The 23,947-nt window shown below is 39.6% G+C and overlaps 4 protein-coding genes and 1 long non-coding RNA gene across 5 annotated transcripts; 2 read left to right on the forward strand and 3 right to left on the reverse strand.

Moving 5' to 3' along the window:
- The first annotated feature begins 2,990 nt into the window (after nucleotides 1-2,990).
- LOC129355559 (red-sensitive opsin-like) lies at nucleotides 2,991-5,081 on the forward strand. Its single transcript, XM_055025159.1, has 6 exons — nucleotides 2,991-3,137; nucleotides 3,488-3,784; nucleotides 3,904-4,072; nucleotides 4,156-4,321; nucleotides 4,418-4,657; nucleotides 4,751-5,081. The coding sequence occupies exons 1-6, from the start codon at nucleotides 3,038-3,040 to the stop codon at nucleotides 4,847-4,849; spliced, it is 1,071 nt and encodes a 356-aa protein (XP_054881134.1). The 5' UTR covers nucleotides 2,991-3,037; the 3' UTR covers nucleotides 4,850-5,081.
- A 3,866-nt stretch (nucleotides 5,082-8,947) lies between these two features.
- Nucleotides 8,948-11,218, reverse strand: LOC129355568 (red-sensitive opsin-like). Its single transcript, XM_055025168.1, is given in 9 exon segments — nucleotides 8,948-9,236; nucleotides 9,331-9,470; nucleotides 9,473-9,569; nucleotides 9,666-9,831; nucleotides 9,915-10,083; nucleotides 10,202-10,429; nucleotides 10,432-10,497; nucleotides 10,847-11,012; nucleotides 11,124-11,218. Coding segments are annotated over 8 exon segments (1,065 nt in total). The 5' UTR covers nucleotides 10,947-11,012; nucleotides 11,124-11,218; the 3' UTR covers nucleotides 8,948-9,137.
- Nucleotides 11,219-13,370: 2,152 nt separating this feature from the next.
- Nucleotides 13,371-15,210, forward strand: LOC129355656 (uncharacterized). Its single transcript, XR_008605297.1, has 3 exons — nucleotides 13,371-13,879; nucleotides 14,019-14,321; nucleotides 15,084-15,210. It is a non-coding gene; the product is annotated as an uncharacterized LOC129355656 (long non-coding RNA).
- Nucleotides 15,211-15,909: 699 nt separating this feature from the next.
- LOC129355576 (blue-sensitive opsin) lies at nucleotides 15,910-18,287 on the reverse strand. The gene is made up of 5 exons (XM_055025173.1): nucleotides 17,746-18,287; nucleotides 17,372-17,540; nucleotides 17,126-17,291; nucleotides 16,789-17,028; nucleotides 15,910-16,436 (listed from the first exon to the last, which is right to left on the reverse strand). The coding sequence occupies exons 1-5, from the start codon at nucleotides 18,128-18,130 to the stop codon at nucleotides 16,332-16,334; spliced, it is 1,065 nt and encodes a 354-aa protein (XP_054881148.1). The 5' UTR covers nucleotides 18,131-18,287; the 3' UTR covers nucleotides 15,910-16,331.
- Nucleotides 18,288-19,909: 1,622 nt separating this feature from the next.
- On the reverse strand, nucleotides 19,910-21,548 carry opn1sw2 (opsin 1 (cone pigments), short-wave-sensitive 2). The gene is made up of 5 exons (XM_055025182.1): nucleotides 21,170-21,548; nucleotides 20,915-21,083; nucleotides 20,666-20,831; nucleotides 20,343-20,582; nucleotides 19,910-20,058 (listed from the first exon to the last, which is right to left on the reverse strand). Exons 1-5 carry the CDS (start codon nucleotides 21,546-21,548, stop codon nucleotides 19,957-19,959), a joined length of 1,056 nt encoding a protein of 351 aa, XP_054881157.1. The 3' UTR covers nucleotides 19,910-19,956.
- Nucleotides 21,549-23,947: the final 2,399 nt, after the last annotated feature.

The raw sequence follows: 23,947 nt of genomic DNA on the forward strand, positions 1-23,947 counted from the left end.
TCTTAATAGATAGTTTTATTAATACAATCTACATCTGTATGCATAATTATGACCCAACTGTGTCTTGTTTATTGATATACAGAGAAACTTTAGCAGTGGGGAATAATATTATCTTCTTCCTGTTGTGGTACACTGGGGTTCACGATTATTTACTTCATTATATACTTCATTAAAGCTGCAGCCACTTGTTATCTTGTAATACTCCAAAAACTGCCTCCCTCCACATTCCTTTTTTGCTTTGTAATAAAAGAGAAAGCCTAACAAGGGGTCGCTAGAGCGCTCAGTGAACGGCTTGAAGCAGCAGTTTGCTGGGTTCTCTCCTTTTGCAAAAGCTTTCATAAATTTCACTGTTATGTTGTCTGTTTGTTCTTTTATGTAGACTCATAAATACCTATCATCTTGGTCACCTCGGAACGCCGAATCAAATCGACAGTATGTCTCAGGTTGCTCCATTATATTAATTAGTCCTGTTAGCTTTGGCACATCAGCTCTGTAATCCGTAAAACCCTCCAAACAGACAGTTGACTGGAGGTGATAGATTAACCAAAGCTGGGGTAATGGTTTAATCTGACGTATTGGTCCGCTTTTCCCAGCTTTGCTCTGTTCAGAAGAAGCTCTGACACAGAACCACTAGGACTTTTATGTAGAATGAGGGCTTTTTTTGAGAAAGTGAACAGATCCTAGAAAACAAATGCAATAAAAAAAAAAGTTTATTACATTTAAGTAAATGATGGCCCCTCAAACTAATTCATAACACTTTATCATAAAGAATAACAGATTTTACATAAAACACAGACCAAAAGTTGTGCAAAACTGACCTGAATGGGTGTTTTTTCATCATGCACAACTTTGTTTGTTTTGTACAAATTAAATAGACTACCATTCAGCGCTGATTACTTTGATACCCCTAAATAAAACAATATCCTTTTCATTGCATTTTAATAAGTAGCTTTCTTTGAAAGGAGCAAATCAGCAATCACCATTTCTTGACTTGAGAATTACTTCCAATTCCATCTTGCAGACGTTTTCCAACACTATGGGGCTTTTGTCACTGTATTTGAAATGTCTTGTACTTAAGTATGGAAATTACTGTAAAAATGGATGTACTCAAGTAATGTAATGAAAAGTATAAGTAAAAAGTAAAACAAGGCAAATGCAGTTTGAATGACATTTTTATATTTTGGTAAACTTGTCAAATACACTTAAAATAATGTACACAACCAAGTGCAGGCAAAATTAAACCTGCTAATAGATATACCTGCATGCATCATTTAGTTAAGAAAATTAGATGCTTTACCTAAACCACAAGGTTAACTTAACCTGCTTTACAACTGAACCAGCTTCTTAGTATATATAAACTCCAGGACAGAAAATACAAGGTTTTTGTAAGCCTTAAGTTTTCCCTTTCAGTAAGGTCAGTGCTGAAAATTTGAAAAATAAATAGTCAGTACAGAAAATGCGGCCAACAAGAAGAAAAAAAGCCGTTACAATTACTCTACTTCACAAACGATAGGTGCACACAACTGGTCATTATGGAAAAGAAAAAAAAAAATTGGGAGGGAAATGCAGTTTATTTGGCATCTGAAGAGGGAGAGCTTTTTAGTTAACTTGGTGTTTAATGGGAGAAGCGAAACAGGTGCATCCTATTGGTGGAGATGAACAAAATCAGGCAAGCAGGCTACTGACTTTGTTGCAGTCAATCAGTAGGTTGGTCAAAACACTTGGTTTCTCTCTCTCGCTTTTTTGTAACGAGTAACTAAACCACACATTGAAAATGTATCGGAGTAAAAGTATGCAATTAAGTTCGGAAATATAGTGAAGTAAAAGTGAAAATTATCAAAAATTTTCTTACTCGAGGAAAGTATGAAGTACTCCAAAATATACTTAAGTAGTGAAGTGTTTTTACATCGTTACTATGGGACACTGCTCTTTTGCATCAACAGAAAAAATGTACCATGCTGTAAAAAGTCATGAAGTGGAAAATGATTGATCCTCCATGAACTCTTTGAAGAAAACAGTCAAAACTCACTCTTACGATGGGTTCTTATTGGTGATTCCATTTTGTTACTTTTGCTGACCTGTCCAACTAAACACTTCAGTCACATAACGAAAGTGAAAAACTATGTTTTGAACTGAGAAATGCCAGAAGGCTACCAGCCGGATTTGTTTTGGTTCAACCATAACATTTAATATGGTTATTCAACTGTTGACCCAAAAGGAAGAACCGGGCTAAGCCTGTTAACCCCCTCGGTTTTCCATTGGAGAAAAAGTTCACACCCTCTTGATTCATGATCAGTATGCCACCCCTCCATTGCACGTCTCCGTTGTCCGTTTTTGACCCACATCTTAGGTGGGTCAACAAAGACACAAACCTTCCGTCCTGGGGTGAATCGTCTTTCCGGAGGGATTAATGACGCAGGTTCATGTCATTAAGTGAACATGCGTCTATTAGAGTGCGGATCTCTTCTTGTCCTCTAAATCTGGTCTAAGACTTGCCTCCTCTCCGATGAACCTCAGCCTCCATCATAACACATAATCCGAAAACATGTTTCTGTGCCACGCTTTCAAATTCAAACATTAATTGCATTTTATTTATTAGAAAAACTTATCGAAGTGGAATAATCTTTTCTAATTGTTAAGAAAATGCTTGACAAGACAATTGCTGTCTTGTACTTAATCTTTTTAGCAGCTATTAATTGACAGGAATACTCAAAGACGGCTTTCAATGGACTTGAATGTGTAATTTCAAGACATGAAATGCAATCATTATATGAAGTCAGTGTGGAAATGCAACGGGTGTCTTAATCTCATTAGAAGATTGATTTAATTACAGTTGAGAACCAGTGTGTTGATTTACGTTTGAACATCTCTGCCAAGTGGAACACCGCGGATGTAATATGATTTTAAAGTAATCCCATGAGAGGTCAGATCAGCATTGGTATATAAGGAGAAGTGTGACGCGAAGAACCCAGCAAACGCAGAAGGTTACAAGTGAGAGGAAGGTGTGACAGTGGAGAGAAGAGCCCCAGAGATCAAGATGGCAGAGGAATGGGGAAAGCAGGTGTTTGCTGCCAGGCGGTACGAAGAAACAACAAGAGGCGCCGCGTTCACATACACAAACAGCAATCAAACAAAAGGTAGGCTTTTTGATTTGAATGATTTGGTGTTTAGACCTGGTGTTGTTTAGAGACTGGTTTTTGTACAGTTCCACAACCTGAAGTATCACCAGACTGAGAAGTGTTGTAGTTTATGGACCTCTATTTGGACTAATGCTGACAAGCACCACATAAACTGTAGTGATTTTGAACATTTTGATTTTTGCTTCATTTTTATTGAAACACTGACCAATTAGTCTGCAGTTACATGCAACATTCTTATAACAGAAGTCAAGACAGCAAACATGAGACATGTAAAAAAAAGACGATGCTTCTCAATTAGGACAAAGTTGGACTGCTTGCGATTCTAAAACTCAGACGTTTGCTTGCAGATCCTTTTGAAGGACCAAACTACCACATCGCTCCTCGATGGGTTTACAACGTCTCCACAGTCTGGATGTTTTTTGTGGTCGTTTTATCAGTCTTCACCAACGGCCTCGTCTTGGTGGCCACAGCAAAGTTCAAGAAACTTCGTCATCCTCTCAACTGGATCTTGGTCAACCTTGCCATTGCTGATCTTGGAGAGACTGTCTTTGCCAGCACCATCAGTGTGTGCAACCAGTTCTTTGGCTATTTCATTCTGGGACACCCAATGTGTGTCTTTGAAGGCTATGTTGTCTCAACTTGTGGTAAGTTGCCAAAGTGGTAACTGATGTTTCAGACTTGTAAATTACTTTTAATCAAACCTAAAGATGAATCCTGGTTGTAGACTGTTAAAACTGCATGCATGCACCCTAATTCTTTACAGGTATTGCTGCTCTTTGGTCCCTGACTATCATCTCTTGGGAGAGATGGATAGTTGTGTGCAAACCCTTTGGAAATGTCAAGTTCGATGCCAAGTGGGCCACAGGTGGAATAGTTTTCTCCTGGGTCTGGTCTGCAGTGTGGTGTGCTCCTCCCATCTTTGGATGGAGCAGGTAATCTAAATCATCTCCTGCTTATGTTGTTTTTATATCCTCAATAATCAGCAGAGCAAGAACTGATTGTTTCCTTGTATCAGGTATTGGCCTCACGGACTGAAAACGTCCTGCGGGCCTGATGTGTTCAGTGGAAGCGATGACCCAGGCGTCCTGTCCTACATGATTGTCCTCATGATTACATGCTGCATCATTCCTCTGGCTATCATCGTCTTGTGCTACCTGGCTGTGTGGTTGGCCATCCGTGCTGTAAGTTTTGTCCCTCGCTGCTTTTTGTTGCTTTAGTTTTATCGTAGCGCTAAACAAAGATCGATCAACTCTGAGCTCATGCTTTGTTGGCGACAGGTTGCTATGCAGCAGAAGGAATCTGAGTCGACCCAGAAGGCTGAGAGAGAAGTGTCCAGGATGGTTGTAGTCATGATCCTGGCTTACTGTGTCTGCTGGGGACCCTACACCTTTTTCGCCTGCTTTGCTGCAGCCAACCCCGGATACGCCTTCCATCCTTTGGCTGCTGCCATGCCTGCATACTTTGCCAAAAGCGCCACCATCTACAACCCTGTTATCTATGTCTTCATGAACCGACAGGTGGGCAGAGCGATACAGCTGTCACATTTTTTTTATCATAACTAATATGTTTTTGTTTTATATTTAACTTTCACTTTGTTCTTTCATTTGCAGTTCCGCACATGCATCATGCAGCTCTTTGGCAAACAGGTGGATGATGGTTCTGAAGTGTCCACATCGAAGACAGAAGTCTCCTCTGTGGCTCCTGCATAAACCTTCATGTTCTCTGTTTTGGAAGGAAAAAAAAACTACTGTGACCTGTACAGAATCTATTGTTTATTTTTGATAAACAAGACTTTATGTCAAATGGAAATGTTCTATGTTTTGAAAAAAAAAGTACTAAAAGGCATTCTGAGTGCTACACTAAATAGCAATTTAGTGTAGCATTCTAATATCTTTTTTTTTCACTTTAATATCATTCTGGCAAAGTAAAAAAAAAGTCCACATTTTTTCTAGATGTCATCTTATGCATGTAACTTTTTCAGTTGAATATAAAACTCAAAGCATAGATGCAAGTTTTGTGTTTCATTTTTTTTCATTCTTTGACACGAATCATAGAAAAATGGTAAAAACATGGGGATTTACATTTCATCGAAAATACAAAGGGTAAAATGTCTCACTGCATCATCTGTGAGCATAACTGCCCCAATATCTGACTTCTCTTGAATCATCTTACCTCATGACTACTAGTTAAATGTTATCCATGCAGCCATTACTTATCCCCAGAGCAAAAAATGGCAACTTTTTCCAGAACGAGCTCACGGTTAACTTCACATGAGGACGATGAAACAGGGAAATCACTGTTAAATCAAGTCACATAGATGTGTGGCATTGCGCAATATTTTTATGACGCAAAGCCATGAATCTTGCCAGAAGAAATTTATAGCAACAAGCACAACCATACTTTGATAATGTTGACAAACTGTAAACTGTGGTTACCATAGAATCTAAAAAAATGCATTCCCAACTTAACAAAATCAACAATCTGATAAGTGTTTCTTCAAGATTTTGTTATGGCATTTTACTGCTGTCAATCACTCACAACTGTAATTCAGGTTCATTAACTGGACAGAAATGAGCTCAATTATAAAAACAAACTGGTAAGTGTCAGAATGACTGCTTTAACTGTGCCAAACCAAACATCCCATGGAAAATAAATGATCTTCAAAGCACCCAAAACTGCATATTTAAGAAATGAGAAATGTTCACCCTGTCAAAAAATTTTCAAATTAAAAGGAGCAACAAAAACAAAACAAAACAAAACTTTCACAGGGTCTTCACTAAGCACCTGACCATGCAAGACAGTAGAAAATGCTCTAAATGACCAATATGCAAGCACACAAAAACTGTGGCATGAACGCCACAAACCTGGTTAATAGAGAATGAGCCAGAAAAGTAAATGCAAGAGAATGAAAATTACAATTTTAAAATTTATTTTAAAACTGAGATTTCTAATAAAGCAAAGAGTTACATTCTACATAATCTAAAGATTTTGATGTGTATAGAGAAAGAAAGGATCCTGTCATGTCAACAGAAGTCTTGTCCAGAGTATGGAAGCAGCACCAGTTCCATGTTACTGTTGAGCTAAAATTCAGAAATCAGTTAGAAGTTAATTAAATAATAATAATAATAATAATAATAATAATAATAATAATAAACAATAGAAAAACAATAGGCCTTTGCAGCGCTTAGCTGCTCGGGGCTAAAAAAAAAAAAGGGTCACTTGGAAAAACAGAGATTTTAAAATGTTTTTTTTATTTCTCACTTTAACATAAAAACTATTTGAGGAAAAAAAGCCAAGTGATAAAAAAAGAGTGGGGAAGTAATATAAACAATAAAGTCAAAATAGAAAAGACTGTATTTAAATACAACCAAAATAATTAAACAATTATGAAATTTTCCAAAACTTCACTTTGTCATTTCAGTTTGTCATTTCATAAGCAGTTCTTTTTGCTACTCTTATATTTCAGATTGTAAAACTCTACAAACGGAGCTGCAAATCTGGCTTGAATAAATAAATCTCTAATAATACCATGTCCACACACTAAGTGGTTCAAAATAAAAAGCCTACCTCTTGTTTGATTGCTGAGTGCGTATGTGAATGCAGAGCTTCTTGTTGTATCTTCATTATGCCACCTGGCAGCAAACAGCTGTTTTCTGCTGTCACCTGCCATCCTGTTCTTAGAAAGAGGTACTTGGTTGTTGTTGATAACCTTGAGAGTTTTCTGGGTGTCTCACATCAGACTTCAGCTTATATACCCACGCTTCACAGAACTCTGATGGGATTACTTTAAAACTAACTACAGGAACCCAGAATCCTCACCTGGGCAAACAGTTTTGGAAGATGCAGCCAACACTTCCCCCTGCCCTGTGTCCACTTTCCGCCATCCTGTTTCAGGACTTCAGGTGGTGTTGACCCAACGGAAGTTCAACACCACCTACCATCAGAAGCTCATCCAGCTCACAGCGCCAGCCTCCACCTGTCAGTAGATCAACAGTTTCCTCACTGACTGGCAGCAGCAGGTGAGGTCAGGCAGCATCTTCTTCTGCACAAGAACCATCGGCACTCAGAGATCTGTGTTTGCTTCTTTCTTTACACGGATGGCAGATCTGTCTGTGGAACTACTAATGTTCACAGACGCCACTGTTCTGATTCAGGACAGTGATGAATCTGTGTGCAGGTCGGCAACCTGGACCTTAACTCACTCAAGACTGTGGAGATCAATCCCACGCTATCCGCCCTGACATGTTCTACTGTGAAATCCTTCCTATTCCCACTATGGAACTTTCTCCAGACCTAAAATCCTCCTCACAGTAGGACAATCTGCCGCAGGAGCTACCAGCCATCCACACAATCATTATTCAGATTGTCCAATGGTTTGGGTGAGTCACAAAACAGGATAAAATAGCTAACTTTTTCTTTCTTCATGACTCATGCACGTCTCGGGACAAGAGGAGGACATCTAACATTTTTATTGACCACACACATTCTGCACACCAACGATGTTGGCAGGTTTCGACTGCCTGTCACCTGGCTGCAGTTGCACCTGAATCTCCCCACTCTGGGACAATAAAGGGCATTTCCATCCCATTTTCAGTATCTGATCACTGGTGGTCTTTCTGAAGAACAAAAATTCTGGGAACCAAAACTGTGTACATTTCCACTAACTGAACATTGTCCTCTTGTTTTGTAACAATATTGTAGAAATGTATCTTACTTTTCTTTCATTTCCCATGCTTATGTTTAAAATGCCTGTGCAAAGAGACCACAGTGTATCTACAGTCAAACTCATTTGAGTCTTTCCTCCACTGAGGCCGTGGCGACTTTTAATGGAATTTATTGTTTTTGTCTCAGGGGCTTGATGATGAAACGCATAATCTTGTTGTGGTATGTTCCCAAATTTGACATCAGTGAAAAGGAAAGTCTGTAAAATCAGAAGAGGGAGTCTGGCAACAACTTAACAGGGAGGTAGGTAAGATGTGGTGGGAGGCTGAAAGATCTCGTTGTCCTGATGGTGTCTTCAGAGGCTGGGGGAGAAAGGACTTCTGGGATAGAGGAGAGATAAGTGGGATGTGTTTGGGGGGGAAGATGCACACATTGTTATCTCAGCGGGCAGCAGCTGTTTTAACAAGGTGGAACTTTGTTTTAGGGTCAGCTGTACATCCTGTTTTTTCTCCTCCAGAAAAGAAAAATCCCCAGAGCTGTTGAATTCAAAGTAACTCTCAGAGAAGTATCCTGCCAGGATCATGGATCAACAAAATCCACTTTTCGTTTCACAGTCAAGCCAGGAGACCTCGGAAACAAAACCAAAACAACCAAAACTTGGAAAGACGGAGGGTGTCTTGGCTGTTGGGCAAAAAAAAAAAAAAAAGCAAAGAAACTTCCCAAACTTGGTCAGGCCAGAACCTCAGAAGGAGGTGCAGACTTCAAGAGGGGTGCCTGGTCTAGCAACAGAGCCGCAAAGTCCACAAATGTGTCTCCTACAACAAAATGCACATAGAAAATATTAGAAATATGTAAAATGCTAAGGAACAAAGACGTGAACTGAAATGACAGGACGTTAAATACAATTAAAATCCTGTCACGTCTAATGTTTTAATCCAATTTGTAGAGATTCAAGATTTGTTTTCTCCCAGCTGTAATAAAGTTATTTGTGCCTACTCTTATGGAATTCATTTTCATTTTTTTTTTAATCTTCCATACTGTAAAAAACATCAATTGACAGATTGTTCGAGTTGTTCTTTCTAAAAAGAAATCACTGTACTACAAAAAATACACAGAAATCAAAATTTAAAACATGCCTTATATTTTATATTTATTTCAAAAAAGATCAGTTACACATTTATGCATGATGCATTCACTCTTTTTTCATGTTTTTTTTTTTTTTTTTTTTTTTGCAATTCAACTATGTTTATTAAAATAAAACAAGCATACAATAAATAGTTTCTGTACAGGTCACAGTAGTTTTTTTTTTCCTTCCAAAACAGAGAACATGAAGGTTTATGCAGGAGCCACAGAGGAGACTTCTGTCTTCGATGTGGACACTTCAGAACCATCATCCACCTGTTTGCCAAAAAGCTGCATGATGCATGTGCGGAACTGCAAATGAAAGATCAAAGTGAAAGTTAAATATAAAACAAAAACATATAAGGTATGATAAAAAAAAATGTGACAGCTGTATCGCTCTGCCCACCTGTCGGTTCATGAAGACATAGATAACAGGGTTGTAGATGGTGGCGCTTTTGGCAAAGTATGCAGGCATGGCAGCAGCCAAAGGATGGAAGGCGTATCCGGGGTTGGCTGCAGCAAAGCAGGCGAAAAAGGTGTAGGGTCCCAGCAGACACAGTAAGCCAGGATCATGACTACAACCATCCTGGACACTTCTCTCTCAGCCTTCTGGGTCGACTCAGATTCCTTCTGCTGCATAGCAACCTGTCGCCAACAAAGCATGAGCTCAGAGTTGATCGATCTTTGTTTAGCGCTACGATAAAACTAAAGCAACAAAAAGCAGCGAGGGACAAAACTTACAGCACGGATGGCCAACCACACAGCCAGGTAGCACAAGACGATGATAGCCAGAGGAATGATGCAGCATGTAATCATGAGGACAATCATGTAGGACAGGACGCCTGGGTCATCGCTTCCACTGAACACATCAGGCCCGCAGGACGTTTTCAGTCCGTGAGGCCAATACCTGATACAAGGAAACAATCAGTTCTTGCTCTGCTGATTATTGAGGATATAAAAACAACATAAGCAGGAGATGATCTAGATTACCTGCTCCATCCAAAGATGGGAGGAGCACACCAGACTGCAGACCAGACCCAGGAGAAAACTATTCCACCTGTGGCCCACTTGGCATCGAACTTGACATTTCCAAAGGGTTTGCACACAACTATCCATCTCTCCCAAGAGATGATAGTCAGGGACCAAAGAGCAGCAATACCTGTAAAGAATTAGGGTGCATGCATGCAGTTTAACAGTCTACAACCAGGATTCATCTTTAGGTTTGATTAAAAGTAATTTACAAGTCTGAAACATCAGTTACCACTTTGGCAACTTACCACAAGTTGAGACAACATAGCCTTCAAAGACACACATTGGGTGTCCCAGAATGAAATAGCCAAAGAACTGGTTGCACACACTGATGGTGCTGGCAAAGACTGTCTCTCCAAGATCAGCAATGGCAAGGTTGACCAAGATCCAGTTGAGAGGATGACGAAGTTTCTTGAACTTTGCTGTGGCCACCAAGACGAGGCCGTTGGTGAAGACTGATAAAACGACCACAAAAACATCCAGACTGTGGAGACGTTGTAAACCCATCGAGGAGCGATGTGGTAGTTTGGTCCTTCAAAAGGATCTGCAAGCAAACGTCTGAGTTTTAGAATCGCAAGCAGTCCAACTTTGTCCTAATTGAGAAGCATCATCTTTTTTTTACATGTCTCATGTTTCTGTCGTGACTTCTGTTATAAGAATGTTGCATGTAACTGCAGACTAATTGGTCAGTGTTTCAATAAAAATGAAGCAAAAATCAAAATGTTCAAAATCACTACACTTCATGTGGTGCTTGTCAGCATTAGTCCAAATAGAGGTCCATAAACTACAACACTTCTCAGTCTGGTGATACTTCAGGTTGTGGAACTGTACAAAAACCAGTCTCTAAACAACACCAGGTCTAAACACCAAATCATTCAAATCAAAAAGCCTACCTTTTGTGTGATTGCTGTTTGTGTATGTGAACGCGGCGCCTCTCGTTGTTTCTTCGTACCGCCTGGCAGCAAACACCTGCTTTCCCCATTCCTCTGCCATCTTGATCTCTGGGGCTCTTCTCTCCACTGTCACACCTTCCTCTCACTTGTAACCTCCTGAGGTGATCTGCACGTCACATCACACTTTTGCTTTTATACCGATGCATTCAGTGACCTCTTAGCGGATTACTTCACAATCATATTACAGCCACCGTGTGCCATTAGGCACGGATCTTACCAGACAACGTAAAACACTTTTTTTTAAGGTACACTTAAAAGGTCGAACGAGGTTAAGACCCTGAGTGGATTTCCGTACTCTTGCCTAATATGTGGATTAAATGAGGACTTTTTACTGATACATTTCTGACTGTTTTATGTATGACATTTCCAGGAACCCAGCAACAAATGCTTCCTAAAACTGCAGGTGTGTTAAACATAACCCTGTGCTTTTTAAATAAATGCTGCTTTATATAGGAAGCAAATGAACTGTTACATTTGGTTTTGCTCTCTGGTTGGCCAGAAAGGACAGACGCCTCTTAAAGCTGATTCTGAGGATAAGAAGAGATCTGTGGCACTGTTACCGTGACTGTTGTAATTGCTGACATGAGGAGCAAGTCAGACACCTTTAATCTGTCCGGAAAGAAGATTCACCCCAGAACATTGGATTTTTTTTTTTTCCAACCACTCTTTACGTCATTGTCGTAATTGCATTACTGGGCCATGATATCCATTCCAGACAATCTGCTTTCTAAGCTTTTGAAACACTTTTAATTCTGTTTGCAGAATTTTTTGAAATTTTATTTTATTTTGTGTTTTCAGTTGTTAATGTTTTACCACCATTAGCCCTCAATATGATGAGGGTCATCTTAGGTTAGGACTAGGCAAGCAATTATGCAGGAATTTGTAATCCAGCAGCACACTCTTAATTGCAAGGTTTTTCTTCTTCCTTCTGCTGAAAGGACACACATATAATGCTGATTGGTGATTTAAAATTAAGTGTACTGTAGAAACAACACCGAAGGGATTTGTGTCTCTGTGCTACGTGTCCTGTGTGTACTCCACCTCTCATTGACTTTTCAGGACTTTCTAAGACATGTCACTGACCCATTTGTTAATCTGGGTGATTCTGTTTTGAGTCTCATTTCTGTGTAATCAGTTGAACTAATAGTGGAGTTTTGGAGTCCCTCATTTTATGATTTCTAAGGATTTCTAAGGCTAATAATCTATAATCTCAAATATTTTTGCTTTTTTAGAAGAGGTTATACATCTGTCAAAATAACTACTGTATGTGTTTCCCATCTATGGAACACAAGAGTGCCAAAGTTCTGCCATCTTGCTAAATGCATTTCTTACATGTACACAATAGAGACATTTTGAATAGAAATTCAGAAAGGATGTTGTTTTTCCATTCTGTCATTTGGGCTTGTTCTATGGCATATTGCAAGTTATTATTTGGATTTTCCAGAAACAATACGATTGTTTCTGGTCTTCCAAAATGGCAAATTTATGCGAGCAAAGACCTTTAGGGACACAACGAAGATTGTCTCTGTGTGCATGGTATCTATGGTGTACAACTGTCCTCACTGGATCTCAGCACCAACCAACTCTTTAGTAGTCAGTGTTAAATAATGCCCATTTGACCTATTTGTTGGTTGAAAGTGTAACCTTGGCTTTGCCATACATTTATTTGACAATTTGATAAAAACTGTTTTCAAAAAGGGCTTTAATCTGTCTTTAGTGTTTGAAACATTAAATTTAGTGGTGTCATGTGACTTCATTCCCAATCTAAGGCCATTTATTGAATGTCTCACGCTTCTCTATTTGATGTACCTTCTGTTCAGCAATTTATGGATAAAATCGGCTGCTGCCAAAAAGCTTTTTCTTTTCTCTTTAGTTAACCACTGCCTACCAAAGGTTGCCAGCGCAGGAACAGAACCTGCGACAGCAGGTCTCCATATGGAGGTCTAAGGCCTCCATATATGGGGTGTGCTTAACCCTTGGGGCACCGCAGCGCACCCAGGCCTTGTTTTTACTGTATAATAATAGTGGAATGCATTCAGACTTTTCTTGTACATATTTTCGAAGTTTTACTGTGGTTTCTAAATTGATGTGAACTGACGTACTGTATTATTCAGTGCGTAGCACTAAGCCAACAGCGCCTTCATTTCACCTAATGAAACCCAAGTGAGGATATCTCATCCCCCAGTAGACCAAATCAGATTATACAGACAACTCAGGTTGCTCCACAAAACTACTTAGCATAGAGTGATTACTTTTGGCATGCTCACTCCGTAAGATGGTAATCGCTCCGGAATAACAGGTCACGTCAGGAGCACGCTCAGCCTAATCAACGCCTCTGTAGTGGTTTACTTTAATCCTTGCATGTGTTTTTTTTTTCTTTCTTTCTTATTGGATCTATACCATGTGGCCGTAGCTTACTCACACATTTAATAAGTGCTCCATGTGGCGTAAGGACTTCTTTCACTTCAAGAAGAGGATGGACCTGGAACTCAGGACTTTAGTAAATATTTCTAAGATTTAGACTTTTTTTTCCTACCACTTAGATATCTCACATCTTTGCATGTCTGTATTTGTGTTAGCCTTTATGTTGCACTGTTAAATGTGAAAAACTGTTAGAAACATTAGCATTTTTACTGTAACGAAGGTCTCCATTTAGCATAAGGTTGAAACTTTTTTTTTTTATACCGTCCTAACTTTCCATGGGATGCCGGGATATTTCGAGGGTAAGTCTGGAATTCCGCTAGTTCTGAACTATTCTTGTTTGGCAAAAGTTCACTACTAGCAGAACTCGGATTTGCTCCCGACAACCGACGGTAATGCCTGGCGGCAAAGGTCTTAAGCTGCTGTGTTGAGCAACAGGTGGTTTGTGTGTGTGGTGTGGTGATTGTTAAGGTGGACAGAAAATTACTCTGGTGCCAAGTGAGCCAAATCGGCCACTGCTGATCTCATGGCTCTGAGTTCACTTAACATCAGGTAATATTCTCTCAGGGTTTTTCTTAATCCCTTCATAAAGTGTTTTTGTTTTCATTTTTCTTTTCCGTTTTCTTTTTGTTTTGTTTTTTACCTTTAATAACCATATTTTTCTGATCTTCCCCTTTTCCTGCTTTTGCAGTAAGAAGTTCTAGGGTCAAGTCCAGTTGGACCGATTAACTCCCATCTCTCCAGAGTGAAAATATAACTTTGTATTTGACTTTGGTGATGAAGTATATTACATTTTTGAAATGCCATTTAAGCAAACATGCTACAATGTGAATATCCGTTGTTTTCTTTTCTCTCTAGGTAACCAATGCCTTCATTTATTCCAAAAGATAATCCTATCCAGCAAACTGCCTTAACTCTATTGCATTAAAGAGTTAGAAAGGCTTACGAGTGAAAACACCAACTAGCCATTACATTATGACCAGTGACAAGTAAGGTGAGTGAAACCAGTAATCTTGTTACCACACAGTGTTCTCCTGGGAAAACCTCTGTGCTGACATGGCTTTTTGGATGATTTAAATGTCATTTTATCTCCTTTAAAGCTGATTTCAGCCTGGATACTCAATATACTTAATATATTGTAATAGTTTAAAACAAATAAAGGAGCACTAAGACACTACATTATGACAATTAAGCATATTCAAATAAATTACAAATAATTTTTATATATTTTCCAATTCAATTAAAATATGCCCCAAGTTTTTGTCAACAGTGTCAGACATAAAAAAGTTTAAAAAAAATAAAATAAAATAAAAAAATCGGGCATATTGGGGGGCATCAGAACTTCTGAGGACCCCACGACCTTTTCATTTCTCTTCCTTTGCTAAGAGGGCATAATTAATTTTTCTTTGAAGGGGTTGGGGGTGAATTTAAACCCATTTTGTCTCACTTCTCAAGATTCACTGACACGTACAACTTTTCATATGTCACAAAGAAACAATTTTTAGGAAAATTACAACACATTTAGGGCCACGTGTTCAGCTGATCTCTTTGTCCCCAACTGTTTTGTATTTTTTGCTGCAAATTGAACCCAAATCACAGAGAAGTCACCTCACAGCAAGGCTCTTTAGTGAATATCACAACCACAGACACACCCAGAGGTTTCATCATCATCCGTGGAGTGTAGAGATTTTGATGTGACGAGTGCATAGAAATGGCTGTCTGTGTGAGAACATGTGTTGGGTTTTCTGTGTTCCAGGTTTTTCACCAAACTACAAGAGACCATGATGGCCAAAACAACAAACATTTGTCAAATAAATATGTAATTGATTAAAGAAACGATTGTACGTTTTATTCAATGTGTAATATAGTTATTTTATTTGGGATATTTTCTAAGATGAACTGAAGAGGGCCTGGAAGGTGAAGACCACAGTGGTGCCTGTGGTCATCGGGGCCCTCGGGGCAGTAACCCCCAAACTGGAGCAGTGGCTACAACAGATCCCAGGAACAACATCAGACATCTCAGTCCAGAAATGTGCAATCCTTGGCACAGCCAAGTTACTGCAGGACCCCTCAAGCTCCCAGGCCTCTGGTAGAGGACCCGAGCTCAGAGGATAAGAACCACCCGCGGTGGGTGAGAAGGGAATATATATATATATATATATATATATATATATATATATATATATATATATATATATATATATATATATATATATATATATATATATATATATATATATATATATATATGCAACCAGCTTTGTTTGCTGTGTAGCCAGGTCAGTGACAACTTCTCTTTTCCACACTGTGCCTCTCTAAAATTCATAACAACTTATCTTACATTATAATTGTGCTGAAATGCTTAATGCATGTCAAATAAAAATTGTAGATTTGATGCTTCTTGTGAGAAGACTTTTGAATTAAAAAAAATATATGAAACAACAATAAAACCCACATGGTTGTGAAGCTTAGGTTTACAACAATACCAGTAATAATACCATGTGATTCCCATTCGTCCAACAGGTCCAACACACTTCAGGCGGTGCTTCCTTTATTTGTGAACAAATAATTTCTTTCCCGAGTGGATATGAGCTTCTCTTTATTAGTTCTGTTGCTACATATATACAAGCAAATACTTACAAGTCATGGCATGTTGAACAACTTACCCACACACGTGGCAGATGTTCTACATGCATTTATTTTGTAGTTTATGGGTTTTCAGAGACCTCAGTCTGTTTTTTGTTCTTTTTTTTGGAAGAAAAGCAATCCCCATGTTTTCACATCAGAATACAATTCTAGAATGTGTTTTTGGTTTATGTCCCTGGTAAAATGCACAGAAAAATATCAGCTTCATCAGATGAATCTTTTTCTCTTTTTTTGTCCTTCTTTTTTTTTTTTTTTTTTTTTTTTACATTTTTCTTTCAAAACCCTAAGATATAACAATAGTAAAAACACATCAATGTTGGTCATTTCCATGTCGTCCAAATCAAGACAGGCCAAGAACTTAGGAGGGTCCAACTTTTGAGACTTCGGTGACCGACTGACTTGCAGATGACTCCTCCTCGTCGCCTCCACTCATCCCCAGCATCTTCCTCATGCAAGAGCGGAACTGAAAGCAAAGGCAAAGATGGACACTTCAGATGCTGTCCCTCGTTCAGCGTGGATCGAATGCGATCCTGTTAGGATCAGTTGATTTTGCCACGCAGCGACATATTCAGGGTTCGGATATTGCTGACATCCAAGAGACAAACAGACAACTACTAAAAGAAGTTTAAAAAAAGTATAACACTGAACACCTATCGAAGAGGAAATTTATATGTTTAGAAAGCAATTTCAGCCATTGATTATAACGGTCTCTATCAGCCATGTTCAAGTCAGGAAAGGTCTATAGTTGGTCTGTCCTTCAGCTTTACAGTGAAATACCACCGTCAGTCTTTTAAGCCCACCACCCATAAGCCTACCTGCTTATTGAGGAGAACATAGATGACAGGATTGTAGACCGTGGAGGCTTTTGAGACACAGGACGGTATGGTCGCAAGTCTCAGGTCAAACGTCTGTCCACGATGGTTCACGACCCAAAGTGCAAAGGAGGCGTATGGCATGTAGCACACCAGGAAGCCCAGCACCATGACGACCACCATCCTGGTCACCTCTTTCTCTGCCTTCTGGGTGGAGGCGGACTCTGCCTGGGCCTTTGCCGCCTACAGATTCACAAGTTGAGTCAGAATCCGAGCCAAAAAGCCACACCAAACACACATTGACAATTCAAATCTGGGTAGCTCACAACGTCCTACTTACTGATTTCAGTGTGAAGAGCAGCTGCGAGTAGCAGAAGACGATGCAAGTGAAAGGGACGGAAAAGCAGAAGCAGAAGAGGAACAGCACAAAGGATTCGGTATTGAACTTGTTGCCCGTTGTGTACCAGTCTGGTCCACATGAACACTGCATTCCCTCAGGGATATACCTGGCAAAGCAGACAATACATGTAGCAATATGATTCCAGGGCTGCCTTAGATTAATCCATAGCTAAAGTGTCATCCTCACCTACTCCATCCCACTAGTGGAGGAACCGCAGCGCACAAAGCAAAGAACCAGGTAAGTGCACAGAAGAACAAAGCATGCTCTGACTTGAAGGCAAAGTTCCCGAGCGGCTTGCAGATGACCAGCCATCTTTCAAATGCAATCACCGCAAGAGACCAAAGGCTGACCATGCCTGAGGAAAAACAAGACAGAATTCAGATGATACACATGTTGGCATACCGTATATCAACATCAAGACTTGTCATATAGACAGGGTTACAGTTAGTTACTAAATTCTCCACAATATCTTCCATCTCTCTTAAATACAAACTCAGCTGGTAAAGCATGAAACCAATCCTTCACAGACTGGGATTGTTCTAATGTTTTCCTATTCTTACCACCAAGAGACGCCGTAAATCCTTCGATCTTGCAGCCGAGAGGACCAAGAGCCATGTATCGGAAGGCAAAACAGTAGAAGCAGGTAAAAGAGCCCACGGACGAGACGATGAGGTTCGCCACAGCCATGTTGACCAGGATGTAGTTCAGATGGGAGCGGAGCTTCTTGTATTGAATAGTACATGCGATTGTCAGGACATTGATGGCCGTGCCGGCCACAAACAAGAAGAACATTAACGCTGACATTGAATAAAAAAGCCCCAGGCTCCCTAAATGGTCCTGGGGGACTAGGTACGGGCTGAGGGCTGTGATGTTGTCGGTTTCCAGGGGGATGGGAATCCAGAAGTCATCTGGAGTTTCCTCTTGACGACTTGTCCTCATCTTCATTGGGTCGGTTTTTGGATAAAACGTTCAACTAGACTGGATGATTCAATACGAGCTGGCTGCGGTATAATTTTAAATCTACACTTAGACAGTGGTGTGATACTTCATGTTTTTCCTGTTGTCTCAGTGAGGTGGGCTTCTCTCTGTCTGATGCCGACTTACTGAAAAGCGGCATTTATAGGAACTTTAAACGTTACTCCGGCTCAACTTAATTGGCTCAAGGATGGGATTTAAAGCTTTACATGTATTCCCGTGATAACTTACACCACCTCTTAGCTAATGCCGAGATTACAGTCTTAGTGTCGGAGTTCAGAATTGGCCAGTATCTTCTCGCTGCTTGCCTGTGTCTGAACCCCGGGAATTGGCTAATCCGTTTGCCGGAGGCTAAAAGATTAGCTTGTCCTCCAGCACGCATTTTACCTAGATGTAGCCTATTGTTGTTTGGGCTCGTTAATGTCAGATTTATTTCTGGTTTTGATTGTTCAAGAATCTGATTGTGTTTTTAAAGCAATACCTTGAAAGAAAATATGCTTTATTGTCCTGTTTAATTAAAATATGAAACTGTAAAAACTGGAGAGCATGGCCTAAAATACTCGGAGCATAAACTCATTTACAATTTCAGCGAAAATGTTTTTTTTTTCTGTTCATTTTTGTCAAAAAAACTTGTTTTTAATCATAGAAATAATGGTATTACTGACAACATGCAGCAAGTACACATAAAGACTTAAAAAAAAAAAAAAAAGATTGTTTTTATCATTTTACATGCCTACCGTTTCAATTTGTGCTGAACTTCAGTGGTCTGAACCCACATTTTCCTCTTTATTTCTACCACGATCATCGGATTCATTTATCGGCTCTCGATGTTTGCTGTCGAGATTGGGTTGGGTGAATCTTTAGTTATCTTAGAGTTAAGGTTTTATTCTTGCATCTGTAATTTGAAGTTGATGCTGTGATTCTTTCTTCCAAAACTGGAAAATATTCAACTGAATCCATCTTTACTTTTGTCAGTAAAGTAGCAGCGGTCACCTTCCTAGTGCTCTTCTCCCACGCTTAAAAGTGGAAGTGGTCTTTGCTCCGGTTAGCAAAAAACCTATTTCCCCACTTAACTTTTGCCACTCATCATGAATAGAATATAAAGTGCATAAAACACGTTAGTTTTTTCATTCTTATTTTTAAATCTTAATTTTGCGCTATTACACAATCAGGAAATAAGTTGAGATGCGCATCACATCACCACCATAAACTCTCCTAACTCCCCTTTGATTGTAAGAAAATATGATTTACTGACTCCAAAAGGTAATATCTAACAACAGTAGATGACTTCAATTATTTTTGATCTGATCAATGGTCACAATCTAACTGTGGATGAGCCCAAACAGATCAGAACCAAAGCAAGTGGAACCAGGTTTTCTGAAAGTCTCCAGAAATATCGCAGCAGCATACAATAAAATGACATGTGAGATTTGAGCATATTTATTTCTACACGTGCGCATATCTCACAAAAACACTTAAACTACAAAGAAAGATAAACTGAAAAGCAATGGTGAGGAACTCTTTGTGGACATAGGAAGGAACGATTTAATAAAAATGAACTTGGAGGCTGGATTTAAACTGTAGCATGGCCCTAATAAAATAAATATAACATGAATAAAAAATGCAAACACAAGAAATTCTTCAAAATGCACCAAAAAAAAAACATGATTTCATTATTTTTCTTTGTCATCGACACATTTAGCAGAATAAGTTGTTCTAATGATTTTTGTTGTTGGATTGTTAAATGTTTGGACATAGCATTTACGATTTACAATTAACAGAGGATTACGGTCAGACTAAGCCGGGCCAACTTTGGAGACTTCAGTCACTGACTGAGTTGTAGAGACTTCCTCCTCTCCGTCCCCCATCCCCAGCATGGATAACATGCATGTTCGAAACTGAGAGTGAGAAAAAACAAAACAAAAGAATTATTGAGTTGTTGGGAAGCATCAGACTTAGCTTCTCATTCATCCCTGTCATTTGCGGAAAATTGTTAGGAACAGCCGAGTGGCATGTAAAGATAATTTAAAATGTATTGAATGAAGACATAATACAACAAACTGATGCTTCTCTTAAGTCCTTCTTTTACCCTGGCTATCCTTTCCAAAATTACATTGCTACTGGTCATGATGCCTGGCTTCTTTTATTGGAAAACACTTTGTCGTTAAACTCTTTTGCGTACCTGCTTATTGAGGAATACGTAGATGACGGGATTGTAGACAGTGGAGGCCTTCGACAGGCAGGATGGTAGGGTTGCTAATCTCAGGTCGAACGTTTGCCCACGGTTGTTGACGACCCAAAGAGCGAAGGAGGCGTAGGGCATCCAGCATACCAAAAAGCCCAGCACCATGACGACCACCATCCTGGTCACCTCCTTTTCAGCCTTCTGGGTGGAGGCGGACTCAGCTTGGGCCTTTGCTACCTGTTGAAAGGGCCGTGCATTTCACTCTGATCGCTGCACTCACTGAATAAGATTGTTGAACATCAATTTTACTGCTTTCCCACCATTTTAAGTGTTAAGAGTAGCTGAGAATAACAGAAAATAATGGTGGTGAATGGAACCGCAAAGCAGAAGCAGAAAAGGAACATGACGTAGGACTCGTTGTTGTATTTGTTGTTGGTTGTGTACCAGTCTGGACCGCAGGAGCACTGGAGGCCTTCTGGGATATATCTAAGGGAAATTACAAGAGTTTGCATTGCTGGTCTAGCAGCTTTGCTGAAGCAGGTGACTCATATTCTGCGTGCCTTGCTTACCTGCTCCATCCCAACAAGGGTGGAACTGAGGCTATCAACGCAAAGATCCAGGTGAACACGCAGCAAGCCATCGCATGTTCATGTTTGAAAGCAACATTGCCAAGAGGTTTGCAGATGACCAGCCATCTTTCAAAAGCTACCACCGCCAAAGACCAAAGGCTTACCATACCTGGAAGAACCAAGAAGAAGTCTCAACCACTTTGAGCATCAAAATACTGTGATGTAGCATGAAGAAGATGATCTGTTAGCTCTTACCCCCTAGCGTTGCGACAAACCCTTCGATCTTGCATGCTAGCGGCCCAAAGACAAAATATCTAAATGTGAAGGAGCAGCAGGCAGTGAAGGAGCCGACCACAGACACCAGGAGGTTCGCCACAGCCAAGTTCACCAGGATGTAGTTGAGATGGGAGCAAAGCTTCTTGTACCGCATGGTGCACGCGATGGTGAGGGCGTTGATGGAAGTGCCGATGACAAAAAGAAAGAATGTGAATCCGGCCATGGCGTAGAATATTCCAGAATTCCCCAAGTGGTCCTGAGGAACCAAGAAAGGGCTGAGGGATGAGATGTTATCTGTGTCCAACGGGATTGGGATCCAGAAGTCTTCTGGAAGCTCTGCGACTCGGTTGGACCTCATTCTGCTTCCTTTCTGAACCGTGAAACTTGGGATGAAGAACTTAAATTTGAAACACAATAACGATGGAGAGAGAAGTCATAAATGCCACCAACACCAAATCTAAAACATGCCTCTTTCTTCCCCTCCAGATATTTATAAAGACTCCCCCACCTCAGACAACACTGTACTTCATGACAAATTAATTTGATTATTGACTAATTGATTGGGTTTTTTCATTAACTGATGTAAGTCATTTAGGGACCCCCCTACTGTTTTGCAGAAAACCCAATTTGCCTGTGCACTGAAGATGTTCTCAAACAGACAACAGCGTCTGGCTGAAGATCTCAGAATAAATCTGCTATATTAGTGTTGCTGGTCGTCAAACATATACATTTTCTTCAGAATTTGGGGTAAATTTTTCCAAAATTTCCCAGTTCTGTCAAGCGGAATGCCAAATGTATTAGACTACACCAGCATTCATGGGCCTCAGAAAGCTGTGCAAGTGCTTTCTATTGAGAAGTTTGTTCATAATGTGAAAACCTGGTTAAAACAGCTTAATCCCACTTTCTGGGGGAAAAGCTCAGCGGGCCGTTGCCTTTTAATCTGTTTGCCTGTAACATCATGTCTCATAATCCCATGCAAAGAACAGGATAATCCATCCCGCTACTTTAGCTGTTTGTGTTAACTCTTTGGCAATTAGCCTTCGTCGCAGAGCTTAAAGGATTCTTCCTGACAGAGTCATCATGGAAGTCTTTGTCCAACAACACGGCACAGAAGAGACGGTGAGTTGAACAGACAAACGCAGGCGGAACCGCCGCGCGTCTTTCACAAATTGCAGTTGTTCTTGCGTCAGATTCTGTATAAGAAACAGTTCTACAGAATTTTTACTCAGCATAAAATGTTGCCAACCATCATTTTTTAAAATCCCCCTTCCGAAATATGAACTCACATCATGCCTTACTTTGTAATAATGGATGTTTTAGATTTTAAAAAGTGGACAAATGGATGTCAGCAAGACAGCCGTCCAGTTTTCTACTCTCCGACTTCCTCTGCAGTCATCTTCATCTTTCAGGAGTGGAACTTCCAGGGTGAAGACTGAGCGGGATTAGGATTATCCCCAACAACCAGCACAGAGACTCAGTCCCTTTTCTATTTATATTTGACCCATATACATGCTCTGTGATGCATTCAGTGATCAAAACTTGCAATCAAATGGCAAACATTTGATTGTGTTTGAGATCTTCATATTTAGTTTTATGAACTAAAAACATTCTTATTACAACAACCTCAGAAACAACCTGGGCCTTGAGAAAATCAAGAGCACTCTCCCTGTACCTGGAATGTCATACATTTAAAATATATAAGGTAAAACGAACAAACAAATAAATAAGAAGTTACGGTTTGCGGTGTGCTTGAATTGTGTCCAACCTCAGAGTTTTTAACATTCCAGTTGTCCACAGATGGTTTGTAGACAGAATTAAAGTCTATTAGCCCAAATATCCATGTGGAATTTTAATTACAAGTATACATATACTTTGCCCTGGTGGACCTGGGCTTTTCCACAAGCAGCAACAGGAAGATACACTGTTAAATATAGTGAGGATCCAGAGATGCTGGATTACGACTCTGAGTTCTTGGCACACGTTGGTTTTAAATTGGAAATGTTGTTGGAAATCAAAACATTACAATAATAATAATAATAATCTTTAAAAAACACTAACATTTCAAAAGACTGAATTTGTGCCTTGAAAAAATGGTTCTCTGAATCAACTTCATCCAAAACAAATTGTTAGAATTTGTTTCAACAAATTTTATTAAAATTTGAATCAAATCAGAATTGTAGTTGGAGCAAAACTAATAAAATTAGCTTTTAACAAATTAGAGTTTTTCTCTCTTTTTTTCAGTTTCTTCAAAGAAACACTGTTTTCAGTGTGAGCAGCTGAATGGCTCAGTTCACTCAGAAGAAAAACAATTGTTAATGAAAATCAGTTCTGCAAATAAAATGTTTTCCTGCATGTACTTGATGCAGGACTTCCACCAAGGTTTTGAGCTAAATTGAACTCAATGGATTGTGAAGACAGGCCACATACTGACCTGCTCAGAACCGGATTGATTTTCTTTTTTTTTTTACTTTGGAACAATGTTGTTGCTTGAACACAAAGTGTTCAAAAGGCCCTAAGACCACCTTTAATGTACTCACCCTGTGAGATCCCAGTCCTGCTTTTGATGCAGTCAATCACAATATTCTATACAAGTTCAAACATTGCATGTTGATTAAACCATCAGCTCTACCAACATAATTCTGATGCCACGCCCTAAAAGAAAATGTATGTCAATTATACAAAATAGATATAAAAAGAAATTCTGGAAACAACCCGTACCATTATGACTAAAGGTTATAGAACATATTTGAACCATTG

Source organism: Poeciliopsis prolifica, unplaced genomic scaffold (genome assembly GCF_027474105.1).
Source record: "Poeciliopsis prolifica strain line A6 unplaced genomic scaffold, Auburn_PproV2 SCAFFOLD003, whole genome shotgun sequence".
NCBI classification, from domain to species: Eukaryota; Metazoa; Chordata; class Actinopteri; order Cyprinodontiformes; family Poeciliidae; genus Poeciliopsis; species Poeciliopsis prolifica.